General features: G+C 36.9%; 2 protein-coding genes across 2 annotated transcripts; one reads left to right on the forward strand and one right to left on the reverse strand.

The window, feature by feature from the left end:
* Positions 1 to 11,522: 11,522 nt before the first annotated feature.
* On the reverse strand, positions 11,523 to 12,032 carry LOC130979584 (proline-rich receptor-like protein kinase PERK2). Its single transcript, XM_057903050.1, has one exon. The coding sequence runs from the start codon at positions 12,030 to 12,032 to the stop codon at positions 11,523 to 11,525; it is 510 nt and encodes a 169-aa protein (XP_057759033.1).
* A 7,459-nt stretch (positions 12,033 to 19,491) lies between these two features.
* Positions 19,492 to 20,514, forward strand: LOC130979601 (uncharacterized). Its single transcript, XM_057903071.1, has one exon. It carries the CDS (start codon positions 19,492 to 19,494, stop codon positions 20,512 to 20,514), a length of 1,023 nt encoding a protein of 340 aa, XP_057759054.1.
* Positions 20,515 to 21,822: the final 1,308 nt, after the last annotated feature.

Consider the following 21,822-nt stretch of genomic DNA (forward strand, 5'->3'; position numbering starts at 1 on the left):
AATTTTCTGCACTCATCCTAATTAAGCAAATGACCATCATACCCATAACCTTTGAACTAGTCTTCTAACTTCTAACTTGCTTAACATACTAATTTCTCTTTTTAGTTTTCAACTAACTCTTTAACCATTCTTTTTGGGTATGACGCTTATTGAGCTTAATAAACAAGTACTGTGCTTATATTACTTGAATTCCTGGTTCGTAGCTTTCATTAAATTCTGATTTTTGTTGCTTGCGTTCCAAGTTTTCACTCTTTTTACCTCACTTCATGAATATGTCCTTCCTTGCTTTCTTTTCTCTACTTGGCTAAGTGTTTATATCATGTTATATCTGTTTTCAGGATGTCGGATAGAGGAAAAGTGAAGGTCACCTCTAGAAAGAGGAAGACACCTCAAGCCCTTACTCTTTCTCCTTATGCCAACTATGCCAAAATCCCACTCAATGAAGTGGATAAGGAGAACCAGCAGCTTCCGCCCACTGACACAGCCAAGTTTCCTAACTTGTACTGTGAGCTCCGCTTCCCGACCTATCGGAAGAAGAATCTGAACATTGAGAAGAAATTGGCCCTTCCCAATGACCTAGGCCCCCCATGGAGGCCCGTATTCAGGGGTTGGGCCTAGGCTTTGTTGATAGGGATTTGGGAAGGATAAACACTTCATAGGTCAAGAAATTTTACTGCAATTTCTTTAGAGCGACTCTTGATTCAGTTTATCTACGAGGCGGGCAGATCTTAGTTATTGAGGCTGTTACTGATGATGCATTGCATTGCCCACCTAAGACTGGTGCCACAGATGCTTATGAGCAGGCGGAGGTGGCAATGCATATTATGACCTTTAATTATGATGCTTTGAGGGAGGTAATTGCCACATCGAATTCCCCTTGGGTGATGGATTCTAACAACAAGAAGCTCAAGGAAATGTTATTTGCTTATCTGTCTAGAGAGGCTAGGACTTGGCAGCAGATATTTTCCCACTATGTCATGCCTACTACCTATTTTTCTGAGATTCTGGTGGACATGCTCGTCCTTCTCGGCTATGTCATGGAGGGGAAGGAGGTATATTTCCCCCGGTTGATCAAGAGGTACATATGGCGAGCACATGTCTGTGGCTTACTACCATTTCCTACATTGGTCACTAGGATGGTTGAGTTAGTCAGTGCCCCTTGGAGGGACGATGACGTGGCACCACCACTCCCAAACGACGACGACAAGGAGGATGTTATTCCGTGGGGTACGTGGGTGCACGAGAAGCCCCCATCCCAGTGTGCATCTAGGGCTCAAGCCAGAGCAACACCAGCCGGAACATCCTCTTCCTCAGCTGCGGCAGGACCATCAGTACCGGTAGTACCCTTAGTACCACCACCAGCACCCCAGCCGACTTATCTACTAGTTCAGCGTCTTTTTCGCTTCATAGAGCACACTGAGCACCGCATTATGAGATGCCTGGATAGAGTAGATCAGATGTTCATGACACTGAGCGTTGAGTCGCCCCCTCTTCCCGCTTCTTCCACATCTGATGAGGAAGAGCGGGCTCAGCCAGAGACACCCCCGCAGACACAGGCCACCTCGAAGGCGCAGCAGCCATCTGTGGAGCCCCAGCCTCAGACCCAGCAGTCAAATACGACAGCTGACTCTCACCATGAGCCCGAGCAGTAGCATCGAGGACGATGCTTGATTCTAAGTGTGGGGAGGTCACAGTCGTCGCCGTTAGTGGATAGCTGTACTTTTGGTGAAGATTTCCAGACACTATCCCCTAGTTTATGCTATTTTGCTTTATTTTGCTTTATTTTGTACTTTTTGGGATTATTATATATACTAGTATTGAGGATACTCTTATTTTAGTTGTTGCATACTTTTATTTTAGTTGATGCACTTTGCACTTTATATTTCATATTTTAGTTGGATTTTCTTCATATAGTTGTTTTAGTCATTTTGGTTGTGATTAGAAAAATATTTTGAATTGTTGGGACCTAGTTGACCTTTTTTGCATGGAAATCGATTTCAATTGAAAAAGGGGATAAACCAAAGAATTTTTAAAATTTCTCAATCACAACATTGCATTTAGGATAAGCTTAGTCAAAACAATGAGATTTTCCAAGGAATTTATCTATAGGGCACCACCCCAATTGATTGAAATTTTTTGTGGAACTTGCTTGAATTTTATATCTTGTGAGGCATGTTTTGAGCTAAGAACACAAGCTTATGAGATTTGAGTCTAATGGTATGGTTACATCTTATAGCCACTTATTTTTCTTCTCGTGTGCAATTGTTCTCTTTCTATGATTGTGATCCTTGATTTGTTTAATTCTATATGTCCAATTATTCTTTGTATTCATGCAATTACATGATTGAGGCCATTATTTCAATAGCTTACCTACCCAAATAGCCTACCTTTTACTCTCCATTGTTAACCAACTTTGAGCCTACGCTTAACCCAATTGTTCCTTATTTTAGCACATTACAAGCTTAAAGCGAAAAACAATAAAAGTCCCTTGTTTAGATCTTTAATTAGCTTAGGCTAGTGAGAGTGTTTATTATTCAAGTTTGGAGGAGATTTGGGAACTTTGGTTGGGATAAAAAGGGTGTTTTACATTTCTATATTTGAGAATTGGGAGCATGCTCATGTAGTAACCAAATGTATAGACCTTATGCATTGATGTTCTTGAAAAGAAAAAAATAAAATGAGAAAAACAAATGAAAAAGAAAAGAAAAAACAGAGATGGAAAAAGAAAGAAAAAGAAGAAAAACGATAAAAAGGTGACAAAATGTCCCAAAATAAAGTCCAAATAAAGGAGTCAATGCATAAGTGTGTGAAATGAAAAGAAAATGCATGAGTATGTGAAAAGTGAAAGATGGGTAGTTAGGTTAATTTTGAATTTATATAGGTCATTGTATAGGTTAGGTGGGAAAGTCTAGGTTAATCAAAGATTCAAATTTTAGTCCACTTAACCATATATAATCCTACCTTGACCCTAACCCCATTACAACCTTTAAGAAAGACCTCATGATATTTGTATGCATGCATTGAATGATTGTTGATTGTTATATGAAGAATAAATTTTAGAAATCATGATTAAGGGAGAATTGAGTGAATCAACCCCTAAACACATGAGTGACTAGAGCGAATACACATCCGGTGAGGGTTCAATTGCTCAATTTCATGTTTTCACCCCCATCATCTATATTCATGCAAGTTTGTAGATCTTTTTGATAGTTCAATGCAATTGTGGGTTGGATTTTATTCCTATTGCTTTAGCCCCTGTGCCTACATATGTTTCCTTGGAAGTTGATTTGTCTTGACCAAGCATTTGCACTCATATAGATAGTTGCATTTAGATAGGTTGCATATAGTTTAGTCGCATTAAGTAAATGTCATACCCCTTATTTCATTCTTAGTTTAGCATGAGGACATGCTAAGGTTTAAGTGTGGGGAGGTTGATAAACCCCGTTTTTAGAGTTTATCTTGTGTTGAATTTAGAGTGTTTTGTTAACCTTTTCTCACATTTATTCAATAAAATAGCATAGTTTCATGATTGTCTCCTAATTTGTTCTTGAATGTGAAAACATGCTTTTGGACCCTTGATTTGATAATTTTAATCTTTCTTTGATTCCACTAGATGCCTTGATGTGTTTGTTAGTGATTTCAGATTGAAAAGGGTTAGGAATGGATCAAAGGAGTGAAGAAAGCATGCGAAATGGAGAAATCATGAAAAGCCAAAGATTTGGGACAAGAACATGGACATGCACGCGCACTAGACGCCTACGCGTGGATCGCGCAAAAACCCCATGGACGCGTACGCGTGCTGTACGCGTACGCGTCGATGCTGGCACGTGAATTTTGAGTGAAATCGTGCTCAGCGAATTTGCAGAAGGTGTGGGGTCCAATCTGAACTAACTTTGGTACCAAAATGCTTAAAAGAAGCAAGGATTGAAGAGAAAGGCATCATTCACTTCATCATTCTATCATCATTTCTTAGAGCTAGTTTTTAGTTTTAGTTTTCTAAAGAGAGAAGCTCTCTCTTCTCTCTAGAATTAGGATTAGGATTAGGCTTAATTCTTATCTAGATCTAGATTTAATTCATGCTTTGATTTACTTTTTCTTTATCAATTCTTGCTCTTCTACTTTTTCTCTCTCTAGTTTTGTACTTTAATTCTTGTAATTCTTTACTTTTATGTTGATGCACTCTTGTTCTTCCATTTCTCTTTAATGTAATTCATGTTTTGATTTCTCTTATTGCTTAATTATTTTGTTGTTGTTAATTTCCTTGCAATTAGTATTCATTAGATTTCATTCTTGTTTTCATTCTACTATGCTTTCCTTTTATGCCTTCCAAGTATTTGATTAAATGCTTGAAAGGATGTTAGAGTAGAATTTTCTCCTCTTGGTCTAGGTAGAGTAATTAATGACACTTGAGTTATCTAATTCCTTTGTTGATTGACAATTAGGGATTGCTAATTGACTCGAATGCCACTAAAGTTAGTCTTCCTTAGGAGTTGGCTAAGACTTGTGGAATCAAGTTAATTCATCCACTTGAATTTCATCCATGGTTAGAGGTTAACCAAGTGGGAGTAATGAACAACTCTCATCACAATTGATAATGGTAACTAGGATAGGATTTCCAGTTCTCACACCTTGTCAAGAGCTTTTTGCTAGTTTACTTCCTTTGCAATTTGCAATTCTTGTTTATTATCTCAAAAACTCCAAACATACCTCATAACCAATAACAAGAACACTTTATTGCAATCCCTAGGGAGAATGACTCAAGAATTGAATACTTCGGTTTATATTTTTAGGCGTTTGTTACTTGTGACAACCAAATGTTTGTATGAAAGGATTCTTTGTTGGTTTAGAAGCTATACTTGCAACGAGAATTCATTTGTGAAATTCTAGACCACACAAAAGTCTGATCATCACCTAGCTTGCGATTCCACATCATCGATTTGTGATTTGCATATGCAATCACTTCCCCTGTGTCTTGGATTGTGTCTCCAAAGAGTAAATAGAGATTGGTTGTTATCCTTTTGGCTTTCATGATGAGACGAGCACTACTTCACACCTTCAAGATTCTATCTTTAATATTGATCTTGTACTCTTGAGCATCCAATAGCCCAATAGAAAATTGATTCATTCTTAGTCCTTTTACATGTTTGACAGTTGAATTATGCGTATAGAACCATCAAACATTTTGATTTTAATAGTACCATTAATTACAATTCCAGAGCATGATCATCTTCCTTGAGCATAGATTCTGATGAAACCGGTTCATTGGTGCTAAACCAATCCCAATGCAAAGTCATATTATACGTTACAGTACAATCCATCAAGCAAACATCAGCCAGTTGTCCACCACCTTCACAACTAATCACTACTTCAATGCACAAGTTGTTTCCATTGTTAGATGTACTTGCAACACATCCTTATGAGGTTGATGCATCATAAGCTTTCTTTGCACTCTTTCTATTGAATCAACGATGTTTTTTCAAGTTTTTTTTCTTGCCACAGTTCTTTCAGGCCTTTGATCTATCATGACGCTGACTCCTACTAGATCCATGTTTCATTGATCTGCCTCTCACCACCAACAAAGCTTCTGCTTGCCTTGAACCCGCAGTTTGATCATCCTTATTTTTATGTCTACTTTCTTTTTCAAGAATAATGGCAGTGACATCATCAAATTGGAGTTGACTGGAAATATTGTTGTTGGTAATATTGATGATGAGTTGATCATACGAATCTAGTAAGCTCTGAAGAACAAGAAGAAGAAGCTCGACACATTATTTTCTCCAACTTGATAGTCCATGGTTATTAGCTATGAAAATAATGTATTCAAATTGTTGATATACTCCGTGACTAACATGAATTCTGTAACGATCCAACTTTCAGCAGGTCATAACCAATACCAATTGTTAGGTGTTAACCTATTTTGTCAACCTATAAGACTCTATACCTTATATTTAATGTTATAATTATGAGCCTGTAACACTATCCGTAATCGTAAGTTAGTCAAGATTATATTAACATTATTACAGTAAGGTATAAAAGCAACAAATTATGCAGGCACTTAGGATAACAGCAAAATATAGTAGAAACACATATACTATACATGGATTGACACTAGGGAGCAGTTTCATACATGGGATTAGTTAGTACATTCGATCCCACTTATATGCATAGTACCCATAACTTAGAAAATAGATACATAAATGGTTGAGACTTAGGTTCCAACTCACGTAAGAGCCCCTAATCTAAAACATGCCTACCAAAAGTAAAATCATATCCCTCACAAAAGGCTATCTACAATGAGGAAAGACAGTTTACTACTAAACTACTTCCTAAAAATATCTATAAGACTGCTGCACATCGAGTTCATCACACGTATCTATTGGGTTGCTGTCCTAGCTCTCCATCTCTTACATTGGCTTTTTCTAACGATCCAGAGACTAGGTCAATAACCAAGTGGTCCTCTTCGGTCTTGCTATCCTCTGACGGATCCTTTTTGGATGAAGTCAACATGAAGCCATTGGAAACAGCTGTGGCTTAGACCTCTCCCAAGGGCCCAAACTGCTCGATCATCAGATCAAGTGACTGATAATCGGGCATGGGCTCCATTGGTATCACTGGCTCGGGCACCAGGTCAAACTAATGCAGATACTCAGGATGGAAAATGACAGGAGACTCTGGCTCAGGGTCCACCTGGTACATCGGTTGTAATGGAAATAGTGGGCAGTGGGTATCTCTAAGATGCAGCTCAGATATTAGAAAATTGTAAAAAAATTCAGGGTCAAACTCAAGACTAAATAAAGGATGTGAGAATGGTCGATCAAGAAGGATGTACATGCACGTACGCAGCTCTCCCTATATGACAGTGCTTCCCTACATGGGATCATCATAGTAGCACAGTGTAATGTACTCAAAGAATATTACTCCCAACTCCTTCTATAGAACAGGAGAAAAAAGAGGCGTAAGAACCTAAGATTCCCAACAAAGTGTAAGAAAGAAGTCAGAGGATTTGGGTACTTAACTCTAGGGAGTTCGTCACTACACTACAAGTTACCCCGACGGATATACTACACAATCTTATTATAATAGAAATACAAGTACATATAATCAAAAATCACAGAAAAATACAGCAAGTAGGCATGATGCATGTCGAGCCTTACACAGGTCATGAGCTCATGCACTAGTTGACTATCCGTAACCCGACTAGGCTATGCCCGAATATAGTCTCTTAACTATGTCAGTCCTGATACTAGGTATTCGTCGCAAATCTTGACACCACTGTAGGTTCACATAAGAGACATATTTTTTCTGTGGGCGTCCCCACCTATTTTCGACACTGGTCAGGAAAAAAAATTCTTCCGCTTATCAAACAGTCTCTCTTAGAGCATCTTGGGGCTTTCTCATTTATCTTAGTATATTTCGATACATCTAAAGGACCCTTTTTTCTTTAGTCATTTAAATTATCAAAATGTCCTTTTTTCTTTATGGACCTTTCTGCCTTTAGTCTTTATTCATAAAGCCTTTTACATCCTTTATTCTTTATTATGTATTCTTAAAGTTTTTAAGACATTCTTTTTCTTATTTACAATTTCTCCTTTAGCAACTTCTAGTATGACCTTTATACCTTTTATACCCTTCTTTTTTTATTGTTATCACATTAACCGTATACTTATTCTCAAATGACCATCTTATCCTAATTAACTGTTTTATCCTATTCTCTTTCAAAATGATTAATTCATCCCTAACTTATTAACTACCAATTTTAATCTTATCTTTCTTTTAAATTACCAATTTTCCCTTAATGCTCTTAACTTACTATTTCATTATGAGACTTTTTTTTATTTTTACTCTTATCTTCTAAGTTTGTTATTTTCATACTTTTACTTTTAGTCTTTATTATTTATGTTAGTTATATCCAAATATTTACATAATTATCTTATTGTCCGTGTCTTTTATAATTATCCTATTTTATTCCTAGACCTTTAGTGACTTCATTTTTATCTCGTCTTTCATTAACTATTCTTTCTAGCTCACTTTATCCTTTAGTTACCACTAAACTAAAAGTGATGCATCATATGTTTTTCATAGAGCATTAATTCATGTATATGTCTCTTTTAGGCTTTTTTTACGCATTATTATCCTAGTATCTTAATCTTTTAGTCTTTCAACTCCCTTAAATATTATTTCATGAGGCTTTAACTTATTTCTCATCTTTCAAGATATACAATTTTTACTCCCTTAGGCCATTTGGCCAAATGTGTAATGGAAAAAGGGAGAGAAGTTCTTACCCTTTTTGCTTTGAATTTTTGTGTTCTCTCCATTCTTTTGGAAGTTTCTAGTGTTGATTCACTACACAAGAAATAAATATCATCAACTCTTCATGAGAGAGCATGATGGCCGAATGCATTGATGAAAAAAGAGGAGGGTATTCTCCTTACTCACCTTGTGAATTCTTGAAGAAAATTCAAGAAGGGGATAAGAGAGTTGATCCTAGTTCTTGTTTGCTTGACAAGTGGTGGAGTGCTCTTAATTGATTATGGAAGAAGGGATAGTATGAAAGTAAAGTTAATTTTCTTTCTTTTTCTTCTTTCTAAATCTCGACCCCACTCCCTTTTTCTCTCTAATTATTTTTCTTAATCGTACTTGGTAACTAAATATGGTGAAAAGTGAAAGTAAAATATTTACAAAGGGAGAAAAGTAAAACACGTTAAAAAAGTAAAGAGATAAGGTTGAATTTAATGATTTTTATTCTCTCCTACATATATGTCTATCCATTAATTACCTCACCAAGATAAAAATTTAATCATGATGATAAAAGAGAGAGGAAAATTTGGCCAAGTGAAAAGAGTGGAGGTAAAAAATGTGAGTCATGGGTGATGAGATTTGGATAATCTCACATTCTCACTCATAATTATCCTAGTTAATTTATCACATGTTAAGTTAATATGTGATCGAAAATGTCTCAAGAGAGGAGGTGAATGTAGTCATAGAACTAGTGACTAGGATTACTTATTAATGGATAGTTACCAAAGCAGTAATTTCGTAGCCATTTATTTTTACTGTATCTAGTAAAAACAAATATTTTTATCGGTATGGGTAATGTCGTACCGTATATTATCCTGCTCCAAAATATTTTTAGAATATTTTAGTGAGGATAAATGGATAAAGAAATACCCATAAAAATATATTATCAGTTAACTTTTATTCCGATAATCACAATTATTAATTATTAGCATTTATTGCCATCATAGCATTTATTAATACTATTATTTAATTTTTTTTATCTACTCGCCTCGTTAAATTAAAGGAAACTATGATTCTCGAATTTTACAAATTCTAGTCGCAAAATGTCCAAAAATTATTATTTCGCAAAATTGGGTTCTTACATATTTACTTATGTGAAAATTATAGAGCTTTTTCTTAAGAAATATATTGTTGTGTAGTGACTTGGTCTCGTACAATTAAGTGACTTTGTCTCAAATTTTTTTTGTTGTTTTTTTCACTAAAATACTTGATAATACCGAGTCAACCATTGCTGAGTGCAAATTGGTAACAGTATTGTTGTCGATCTCTCCAATCGCCATTAGCAATAACTGGGAGTCTGCTTTCAACTGCATCTAAGCAATTTTTTTTTTAAATTGTCTTAATTTTTAGTTTTCAAACAGAGAAGTTACTTTCTTTAAATTTTTCAATCTTAAATTTTGCTATCATAATACTTGAAGGAATCAAAGACTGGTGAGTGAGAGCAAGGAGAATGAGTGAAGGAGAAGAGAGTTCAGAGAAGAGTGATTTGAACAGTTAAGGATTACTTTTCATTAGCTAAGACTTACAGCAGTACAAGACTTATATAGCATACACTAGAAGCATCTGAAGATGTCAGATCAGCAGGCTTAACTAACCTCCTAACAAACTTAACAGCTAGATAAACTTGCGTAACTGACTACCCTTTTTTGTTCACTTTTAATATCTTCTTTCACTCTATCATGCCCCCTCAAACTCAAGGGAGCTGAATCTTCAGAGTTCTGCACCTTGAGTTTGCCTCTGAGATCAAAGAACGTTGCTGATGGAAGAGCCTTGGTGAGAGTGTCAGCAATCTGAGCTGAGCCTGGTATATGGCTTACCTGAACCTCATTTCTTGTCACATAATCCCTTACGAAGTGCAAGTCAATCTCAAAGTGTTTCGTTTTTGAGTGAAGAATGGGATTTGCTGCCAGCAAGACTGCACTCTGATTGTCGCAATAAGCCATGGGGGGTTCAGGAACGCTCCACTTTAGCTCACTTAACAATCCTTTTATCCAGATTAGTTCAGCAACTAAGTCTGCCAATGCCCTGTACTCATCCTCTGTGCTGGATCTGGCTACTGCCCCTTGTTTCTTAGACTGCCATGATATCAAATTTCTACCCAAATAGACACAAAAGCCTCCAACTGATTTGCGATCATTGGGATCCCCTGCCCAGTCTGAATCACAATAGGCTTTTAGTTGCAGCAAGGAAGTGGGTGAAGCTTTATCAATCTTCAAGCCATAGGTTGCAGTGCCACCAACATATCGCAGGATTCGTTTGACCAGCTTCCAATGTGTCTCTAGTGGATGCTGCATAAATTGTGCTACTTTGTTCACACTGTATGCTAGTTTAGGTCTGGTAATGGTGAGGTATTGCAGACTCCCTACCACTGAGCGATACATATGGGGGTTTGCAAACGTATCTCCCCCTGTGGCCTGAATTTTCAAGGTGGAGGGCAAGGGTGTATGGCATGGTTTGCACCCTGACATTCCTGCTTTGAGCAACAAGTCTTGGACATATTTACCCTGTGTCATGAGCAGTCCTCCATCACTGGTGTTAGTAACCTGAATTCCTAAGAAGTAATGCAAGGGACCCATGTCCTTTAGAGCAAAGGCAGAGTTCAGTCGTTGAATAACATCAGATATTTCACTTTCTGAGCTACCAGTGATGAGTATATCATCAACATAAATAAGAACATAAGCAAGAGAGGATGAAGTGTGCCTTACAAAGACCGAAACATCAGACTTGGTGGCAGTGAACCCTAGATCTCGAAGAGCATTGGAGAGCTTGAAATACCAGGCTCTTGGGGCTTGCTTCAACCCATAGAGAGCCTTGGTAAGCTTGCAAACCAATGAACCATCACCAACAATGAATCCCTGTGGCTGTCTCATATAGACATCTTCATGCAAATCACCATGAAGGAAGGCATTATTCACGTCTAATTGACGTATAGGCCACGAATTTGCCAGTGCAATGGTCAGTATAACTCGGATGGATATTGGCTTGACAACAGGGCTGTATGTCTCTGTAAAATCAAACCCGGGTCTTTGGGAGAAATCCTGAGCAACAAGTCTGGCCTTGTACTTTTGAAGGCTCCCATCAGCATTATATTTGAGGCAAAACACCCACTTGCTCCCAATAGCTTCCCTGCCGGCTGGGAGAGGAACCAGGGACCAGGTATTATTCCTTAGAAGAGCTGTAAATTCAGACTCCATGGCACTCTTCCACTTTGGGTCATCTAATGCTTACTTGACAGACCTTGGCTCCATACTTGCAACAAAAACACGAGGCTTAACAATACCTGCCTTGCTTCTAGTCACCATTGGATGAGTGTTAACAGTAGGAACAGACGGTGGAACTGTTTCCAAATCAGCTATTGGAATTAGAATCGGGACATCTGATGGGGCCCTGTGGGAAGGAGTTGGGGACGAGGAGAGGGAAGGCAACATAGGAGATGGATTATAGGGGCTGGGGGGCAGAGGAGAAGAAAGGACAGTAGAACTTGAAGGGATTTGTGTTGGGGTTGAAGATGGGATGGTAGGTGAGGCTGTTGTTATGGGTAAGGTAGAAGCTGAGGAGAGTTGTTTGGCCTGGTGAGGGATAATAGGAATACATGGTAGTGACGGTGGAATAGCAGGTGAGGATTCAAGTCTGGGTGGGCAATAGAAACCGAAGGAATGATCTTTGAAAGGGAATGTGGCTTCATCAAACACAAATGTTTTGTAATGACCACTTTTCCAGAATTTGTGAGACATTTGTAGCCCTTGTGAGAGGTGCCATAACCAAGAAATACACTTGGTGAGGATCTAAAGTCAAGCTTATTTCGGTTGTAGGGCCTCAGGTGAGGAAAACACAAGCAACCAAAGACCTTGAGGTTTTCATAGGATGGCTTCTTGTTGAGCAGTTTTTCAGTTGGGGATACTCCGTTCAGCACTGGAGTTGGCAAGATATTGATCAGTTGGACTGCTGTAGTGAAAGCTTCGCCCTAGAACTTGAGTGGCATAGACGCTGCTGCGAGCATGGTTAGCCCCATTTCCATAACGTGCCGATGCTTTCTTTCAGCTGTGCCATTTTGCTGGTGGATATGTGGACATGAAAACCTGTGAATAACACCCTGTTCCTGCAATAATTTGGACAAACTGACATACTCTGCAGCATTATCACTTTGAAAGACCTTAAGTTTGGCATTAAGCTGAAGCTCAGCCATGTGTTGGAAATGCACAAAAACTATTTTTAATTGAGCTCTACTTTTGATCAGATATAGCCAAGTAAATCTGGAATATGCATCAATAAAATTCACAAAGTAATTGTTTCCATTGCAATCAGACATTGGAGCTGGACCCCAAATGTCAGAGTACACAAGCTCTAAAGGAGCATTATACACTGTTTGAGACTCAGGAAAGGGTAAAGAGTGAGAATTGCCAATGCAACAAGAGGTACAAAATGGCTTATTTGTAGGAAAAGAAAGATTACAATGCTGTAAAACTTTTGAGACTATATTATGTGAGGCATGTCCAAGACGAGAATGCCACAACATGTATTGATCTGAAGTTGACTGCGAATGTGACTCCACTGAACTGAGCAGTGCAGCAGGTGCTTGAACAGGATGAAAATTCAACAGCTTATACATGCCTTTTTCAACAGTTCCATTCAAAAGCAATTCTTTAGAATCCTGGAATTTGACACAGCAGCCATGAGAATGAAATTCAAAGAGGACATTGTTGTCACAACAAAATTGATACACACTTAATAGGTTCTTTGTTATATCAGGTACTAGCAACAATTTCTACATAATGAGATATTTAGAGCTCAATTCAGTTTTAAAATAGGCTTTTCCAACAGAATTAATGCTCAAACCTGTTCCATTGCCAACAACAACTTGTTCTGCACCGTTATAATTCTCCTTTTCAGCTACATTGTGGGGGTCGGGAGTCATGTGATGTGTTGCACCTGAGTCCGGATACCAAACAGAATCAGTGAGAGTTGCTGGATTTGCTATCACAGTGCTGTAATTGGTCCCTGGTTGTTCAAGTTGGTGTGGTTTGTTAGTGCTTCTTCCATGCGGCTGTGAGTCTTCTTCATACCTGTACCAACAAGTTTTGGCAGTATGGCCAATCTTGTTGCATAGCTGACATTGAGGTCTCTCATAGTTTGATCTTTCATAATTTTGATTTCTCAACCTATCATCATATTGCTGCTGTTTTCTAAAACCAGAGGGATGCCTTCCTCCTCTGTCGAATCTTCCCCTGCCTCGGGAGCTTCCTCGAAAATTTCTTGTCTGAGTCCAGTTAGCTTGATACTGAGGGCTTTCTTGCAAGCTTTCTTGATTTGCGTAACTGGATTGTGCTACATGTGCATAAGCTACTTGATTTACCTCAGATTTTCTAAATCTTTCTAACATAATTTCATTGGCAAAAAGCACTACTTCTAACTCTCCAACTGTAATACCTTGCGATTTTGTTAGCAGAGAGGTGAGCAAAGGCGCATATTCTTCGGTTAGGCCATGAAGGAGTGCATTAACATGGTCACTCTCACTCACTGTCTCACCTACTGACACTAACGCATCAACTGTGCCTTTTATTGACAGTACATACTCGTTTACGGAGGATCCTATTCGAGTGTTGCTCAATTTGTTCCTTAATTGCATAATTCTAGCCTTAATTTGAGAGGCAAAGTGAGTCTCTAACCTGTTCCAGATCTGATAGGTGAATACACAACCAACTATCCGAGTGGTGTAGGGTTTCGTCATCGCCGCCAGAAGCCAAGATTTAAGCAAGGCATCTTGTCTTTTCCATCTCTGAAATTCTGGATTAGTGTCGCCATTTTCAAGAAATTGAAGCGGAATTCCAACTCCAGTGATGTGATTCAATAGGTCATTTCCTTCGATCATTGCTTCTACCTGATCCTTCCACTGCAAGAAGTTGTCGCTGTCGAGCTTCATGTAGATCGAAATTGCAGCAAAGCCTAGTGAGCTCGCTGTTTGTGCTGAGCTGTGGACGCTGTGAGTGCTTTCTGAATTTGTCATGGTTTGGGTTTCGTTTTCCATTAGAAGACCAGCTCTGATACCATGAAGGAATCAGAGACTGGTGAGTGAGAGCAAGGAGAATGAGTGAAGGAGAAGAGAGTTCAGAGAAGAGTGATTTGAACAGTAAAGGATTACTTTTCATTAGCTAAGACTTACAGCAGTACAAGACTTATATAGCATACACTAGAAGCATCTGAAGATGCCAGATCAGCAGACTTAACTAATCTCCTAACAAACTTAACAGCTAGATAAACTTGCTTAACTGACTACCCTTCTTTATTCACTTTTAATATCTTCTTTCACTCTATCAATACTAACATTGCTCTGCTCCTTCACAGTAGAAACATTATATTATGAACCTAAAATTCTAATCCTATTATTGGGTATTGGAGTAACGAAACAAAATAACGCAACTAAAATTTGAAAGTAAAAAAAAATGAATTGAACACAGTGATTTATCTTTAAATAATTTTAGAAATATTATAACTAAATAAAAAAATTACAAACTCTCAATTACATGAAGAAAATTATACATATAAAAAATAATAATAATACATTCACTAAACTTAGCACGCAGACTTCATTCTCTCTTGATCTTACTCACACATAAAAATAGCCCACTCTCCTTTTATTTAATGCTTCGTGGCTTAGCTTTCTTCGACTAGAACACCCACTCTTATTTCCCACTTACACTTATGCCACAGATTTTGTTTTTTATATTGGAGTAGAGCGGTGTTCTTTTAAAATGTGGGTTGATAAGGTATTATTTTTAAATGTGAAACTGTTTAATTAGATAAACAAAAATTGGACTGTTTGATTTGTGAGAAATACAGAAATTAGACCAAAAAATTTGTGACAGAACAGAAATTGAATCGAGAAATTTTTGTTAAAAAAATTAAAAAATTTAAAATATAAAAATCAGACTCTCTGATTTATGTATCTTCCACACTTTTAAAAAACACCAAAAATTACAATATTAAAGTATATCATTACTTTTATTTTTATATATCACTACTTTTACTATCTTATGCCACACACTTATTTATATATATATATATATATATATATATATATTAAAAGTTATTCTAATATAGTTATACTATAACGATTATAATAACTATGGTATTTTAAAAAGTTGCTAAATAAAGTAACATTTTTTATTATTAAACTATGCTTTATATATATTCCAACAAAGGCAGTGCATTATGATGGCATGCATTTCATGTTTTCATTATTTTATTCTTTTTGTTAATGCATGTATGACATATTATTTTTATTTTATTGATCATGCATTGCATACTTATTATGATTTTATTGTATGGAAAAAATATCTTCCGTTCAAACTACTCTATGATGACACTTCGCACATATCATGTAATTTTTTTTCTCTCTTTTTAAATAATAATTTTGCAGGGAATATGAGATTTTAGTAGATTGAGTTTTACCTTTATTTGTTATCTCGGAAGATAATTTTACTGGGTAGGTGATTTTTTTTTTAGAATGTGTAGCAAAAGGATAAACATTTTTGGAATTAATATTTCAAAAACATCTGTATTAATTAACGACATATATATATATATATATATATATATATATATATATATATATATATAAAAATATGTTTTAAGTAGATATTGAACTAAAAACTTTTCAATAAATACAAAAGATTTTTAGAAACTAAAAGAAAATCTTTAATTGATAATTTAATATTTTTTTTACATAAAAATTAATTCTATTTTAAATTATCATTAAGTTATATAATAATGTTATATCTTTTTTGTAACCTACATATAGAATCAGGCACCCACAAATTAAAAATTAATAAAATTAAAGTTAGAATATTCTCAACCCACGAATAAAATTAAAGTTGACTTTAAATTCTATCTTTTCCTATTCATTACCACCTCTATTAACAAGTTAGGCGGATCAAATGTCAAACTAAGTGATAGTTTTGGCTGCAAGCTAAACAACACAATAATATCAAATAGTTACATATAGATAAATTTTGTTTTGTTTTTTTTTTTTTTTTGATAAATGAAATACTCAATTTTATAGAAAATTTACTATCCCACTTAGAAGGTAGAAATATTTAGATAGAAATGTTGGTGATTTTTTTTTTCTTTTTTCCTTTTAAAGAAGCAACATTCTCAAAATAAATATTTTTTAAATCTTCTACTGAACATTGAGAGATTTTTATTTTATGGAAATGTCAAAATAATGAAATGTTTTTCTCTACCAAACACGTCCATAGAAGTTTTATATTTCATAGTTTGTTCACATTCTATTTAATATGAATAAAATGCGAGTTAACAATATCTCACACATAATATATAGTAACTTAATTATACATAATAACATTGTTTGAATTTGTTTGAATGCAAAATACTTGAACTCGGATAATTAGAATGAGAAACAACTTTTTATGCGTTTATTTACAAATGCATGTCCAAGATCATTTTAGTATAATATATTAAATATTAAATAGTTTATCAGTTTCGTTCATATTTTTTTCTCAGTTACTTATGATATTCTCTAGTTCAATAGATTAAGAACTAATTTATTGCAGATTTAAGATTCATTTAAAGATTTGTTATTGGCCAATTGATTGTTACAAACTGAGTAAACTACGGGGACAACCTAAATTGGTTTGAATCATCTATATCTATGTTTTTCTTTTTTAATTTTTGGATTCAAGTTCGAATCATCTTATTCCTTATAATTGCCTATTTCCCTTCAATTATTTTTTTTCCAGAGTTGAGGGGCATTTCTTCTTGTCAATAACACGCAAGCGATCAACGTGCAAGCCAATAACTTGTTTCGAAATAGGCCTTACTTTATGGGTCCAAAAAATGTCCAAGACTCTTTCTAGACAAAAAAAAAATAAAACAAGGGGAATAACAATGTGGCCCAAATGAAGATAAAAGCTACTCTTATCCGTCCAAAATAAAAATACCAAATTTGTACCGAGACCAAAATTAAACAAAAAGAAAGCGCATGAAGATCAAAGGCAATAGGGGAGACAAAGAAAACACGGACATTAATCAGTTTCTCTCAGCTGGAGAGCAATTTTCTCTCAACTGGAGAGAGATTGTACATGCAGGAATTCTCGGTAAGAGAGATTACGTATCACAAAACACAAAATAGTCATTAGAAGTTAAAATCCGCCTATCATTAACACAAAACAACACATATCTACTTGATAGAATCCACACACATAACAATACAACTTTATTTCGTAGCTTTCACACACAAGACCATCATTCTAGCACCACATTGAAGGTAAAAGCTTTGGCGGAGCTCTGGCGGAGCTTTGGCGGAGTTTATTGCAGCAAGGATGGCGTTGTTTCTCAGTGATCCTATAGAAGGAAAAACAATAACAATCAGACAAGAGGAGCAACAGGTTTTCAAGCCAGAATGCATCAACATAGTTGGAAAAATCATTGTAGATAAAGAGATTAATTTCAAAACAATCAAGAATGCTCTAATGGGGATATGGGGAAATCTGAAAGGATTATCCATCTCGGAAGTGGGAAGAAACAAGGTGTTAATAAGCATTAAAGACAAAAGAAGAGGGCAACAGATCTTAAAGGAGGGGCCATGGAGTGTAAGGGGCTATCTGATCAATCTAAAACTGTGGCCACCAAATGAGTCAATACATGAAGTTGATCACAGCTTTCTAGAATTTTGGGTACAGATTCATGGTCTGCCTTTGGAATACATGAATGTTAGAACAGCCAAATTTATAGGTGAAAGAATGGGGATAGTTGTAGAAGTGGAGGACCCATTCAAAAATAATATTCTGGTAAGATCTTTTCTCAGAGTGAGAGTGGCCATAGAAGTTACAAAGGCACTACCTACTGGATTTTGGATGAGCAGGGACAATCTTCCTGATGCTAGGATTCACTTCAAATACGAAAGACTACAAGATGCTTATTGCTTGAACTGTGGAGTCTTAGGGCATGGAAGGAAGGAGTGCAACAAAGAAAGGATGATGGCCTCATGGAACTCATATATGCCTAAATATACAGCAGGAATGGGGGTCAATCAAGCAAAATCAATTCATGTTGCAACGGAGAAGGAGGAGGAACAGTGCAGCGAAGAAAAAATAGAGAAAAGAGGGGAGGCGCGTGGAAGAACAGAATACAACATGCGTGTGGCAGAGCTACAAGAGTCTGCAGCTAGTGGAGTAGGTATTGATCAGGCAAAAAATACGGAGAAGGAGGGAGAAGAAAATTCTGGAAGTCAGGAAAGTAGAGAAAAAGTAAGAATGGAAGTAGCAGAGCAGGTGGGAGAAATCCCAAAAAATCAGCTGACTAATGGGGAAACTCTAGGGAAGGAAGATCAGAGACTGATGGGGATTTTGGATAAGGTTACACAACAACAAAGAGGTAAAGAGGCCAACTGGAGTATAGATAAAAATGGGCCTGGCCCAATAGAGAAGGAAGAACAAGACTTAGAAGACATAAGAAGATCTCAAGGAGAGCCCAACAAAAAGTGCCAAAGGAATACAGATTATGAGGAAAAAAAAGTTACTCATACACCAACGGCCCAGGTAAAGATAATACAAGGCTACCAACACATACCAGACATGGAAGAAGAGAACATATACAGCAGGAAAAAGCTACTGAAAAAGAAAGGGCCAAGACAATAAGGGAGTTATTAAGGGAGAAATTTGGAAAGAAAAATGAAGTCAATATAGAACAGAGGATGATTGAGCATAGGGAAGTCATAGTAACGGGAACTAGGGAGGAGGCGCCAAGTGAAAGCCTATGGAATTTTAGAAAACAAAACATGGAGGAAGTGGGGAAGAAGAAAGCCAGGAAAACACAAGTCCATAGAGATGGTAAGGGAAGCTTTTACTTGGTGGAGCTGGCTAGTGAAGATGATGAAGAGCAAGAGCAGCAACATGATAGGAAAAGTCCAGAAAATTGGAAAATTGAATTGGCAAACAAGATGCAATGCAATCTTAATATTAAAAGAAAAAGGGATGCGATAGAAAGCCTCATAATGCTGGATTCAGATGAGACAGAGATGGAACAACAGACCATTATGATGAGAAACAAAAGGGGCAGAGTTGAGAACAAGACCAAAGGGAGAAGCACAGAAAGACTAACTGTCACAGGTGATCATAGCAACTTTTCTTTTGATATGGCTGAGGAGGCGGGCCGACACATGCCCCACCTCGACCCATGAGTGTTTTAAGTTGGAACTGTCGCGGGGCTGCAGCCCCTGCGACAGTCTCAGAGGCTCAGGACCTCTGTAGGAAAATTAAACCAGATATTTTGTTCTTGATAGAAACAAGGGCTAAGGAATGTAGAATTATGAAACTTAAAAGGAAATTACGTTTTGAGAAACACTTTTGCGTCGAACCCCGGGGCTTGTCCGGTGGTCTATGCCTTTTGTGGAATAAAAATCTTGATGTTGATGTTTATGCATGGTCTGATAATTATATAAAAGCTAAAATAAAAGATGATAATAACTATGAATGGAGTTGCTATTTTGTGTATGGGAATCCAAAATTTCAACATAGAAAGGCTCAATGGAAGGAGTTGTCAACACATAACAGACCAACGAATGATCCACAAATATTCATAGGAGACTTCAATGATATTTTAGATCAAGAAGAGAAAGTAGGATTACACCCAAAGCCTCGAAGTCAAATAGAGGAATTTAGGAAGTTTATCAATTATAACGGGCTAATGGATCTTGAATTAAAAGGTGGCAGATTCACGTGGTTCAGCAACCCGAGGAATGGATTTGTCACTAAAGAGAGGTTAGACAGAGCCTTGGCAAATTGGGCTTGGCGCATGATATATCAGAATGCTACACTTACTGCTCTACCAGCAATTAGCTCAGACTACTGTCTGATACTTCTACAGCTAAAGCCGAAGGGAAGAAGTTCCAAGCAGTTCAAGTATGAGGCTTATTGGGAAGACCATGAAGAATGCAAGGAAATTATCAAAAGAGGATGGAATAAAAACGAAAATCAAGGAGGCAAATGGGAACATTTCTCAGGCAAAATAAGGAACTGCAAAATTGAATTGAGCAAATGGAGTAAAGAAACCTTTAGGAGAGCAGATAGGGAGATAAATAGGCTGAAGGAAGAGCTGATGCAGCTTCAGAAAAGAGACCTAACAGAGGAGGTTCAGCAACATATTATAACATTGAAGAAAAAAATTGAAGCCTTATGGAGAAGGGAGGAGAAGTACTAGGGCCAACGATCCAGAATCAAATGGTTGAGGTGGGGTGATAAAAATACCTCATTCTTTCACGCTTCAACAATACAAAGAAGGGATCGTAATAGAATTGAAAGATTAAAAAATCAAGAGGGACAATGGATCAGTGGCAATAAGGAGATAATGTCTTTAATTGAAGAACATTTCACCAAGCTTTTCACAACAATAGGTGGAAGGAACTTCGAAGACAGCATAAGGAAGATCCCGAGGAGAGTTACCCAACAAATGAACGAGGAGCTACTACGGGGTATTACTGATGTAGAAATTAAAGAAGCGGCATTTTCGATGGGGAGCTTAAAAGCTCCAGGTCCAGATGGTTTAAATGGACTCTTTTTTCAAAAGCATTGGGATGTAATCCATAAGGAAGTAAGCGCAGTGGTGAAAGAGGTTTTTGCATCGGGAACAATACCAAAGGAAATGGGAGAAACAACAGTTGTGCTTATACCAAAAATCAAACAGCCTGAGAGTTTGAGCCAGCTGAGACCAATAAGTTGCTGCAACTTTATCTACAAAATCATAACAAAGATAATTGTAATCAGGCTGAGGAAGATACTAAACAAGATCATTTCTCCTATACAAAGTGCTTTTGTTGGTGGAAGATACATTCAAGATAATATCTTGATCGTACAAGAAGCGTTTCACAGCCTTGGAAAAAAGGGAAAAGGAGGATCACAAAATCTAGTAGTCAAGTTAGATATGAATAAGGCGTACGATAGACTAGAGTGATATTTCTTGGAAAAAGTGTTACAAGCATTTGGTTTTCATCAAAGATGGGTCAAGATCGCTATGGAATGTGTCAAAAGTACTTCTTATAGGATTAAAGTAAATGGAAACTTCAGTAAGGTCATTAATCCACAGAGGGGCCTCAGGCAGGGAGACCCACTGTCTCCCTATCTCTTCATATTAGCAGCTGAAGTATTTACCATTCTTATGGAGGAGGCATACAATAAGGGAGAGATTACAGGTTTCAAGGCAGCACCTACAGCACCTACCATTACACATCTTTTGTTTGCAGATGATTGTATAGTCTTGGCTGAAGCAAGGGAGGATGAACTTTATCAAATTATACAGATTTTGAATCAATACACGAAAGCATCGGGACAAATGATAAACTTGGAGAAGTCGGGGATTATTTTTGGAAGCCAAGTTCCTATCCAAACGAGGGTAAATATTGAGGAGATATTAGGAATGTCTGCATGGGAGGAACCAGGAAAATATCTTGGGCTACCGGCACAGTGGGGAAGATCCAAAAATAAGGCACTAACATGGATAGAAGAGAAGGTG

The sequence above is a fragment of the Arachis stenosperma genome, chromosome 1 (assembly GCF_014773155.1).
Source record: "Arachis stenosperma cultivar V10309 chromosome 1, arast.V10309.gnm1.PFL2, whole genome shotgun sequence".
NCBI classification, from domain to species: Eukaryota; Viridiplantae; Streptophyta; class Magnoliopsida; order Fabales; family Fabaceae; genus Arachis; species Arachis stenosperma.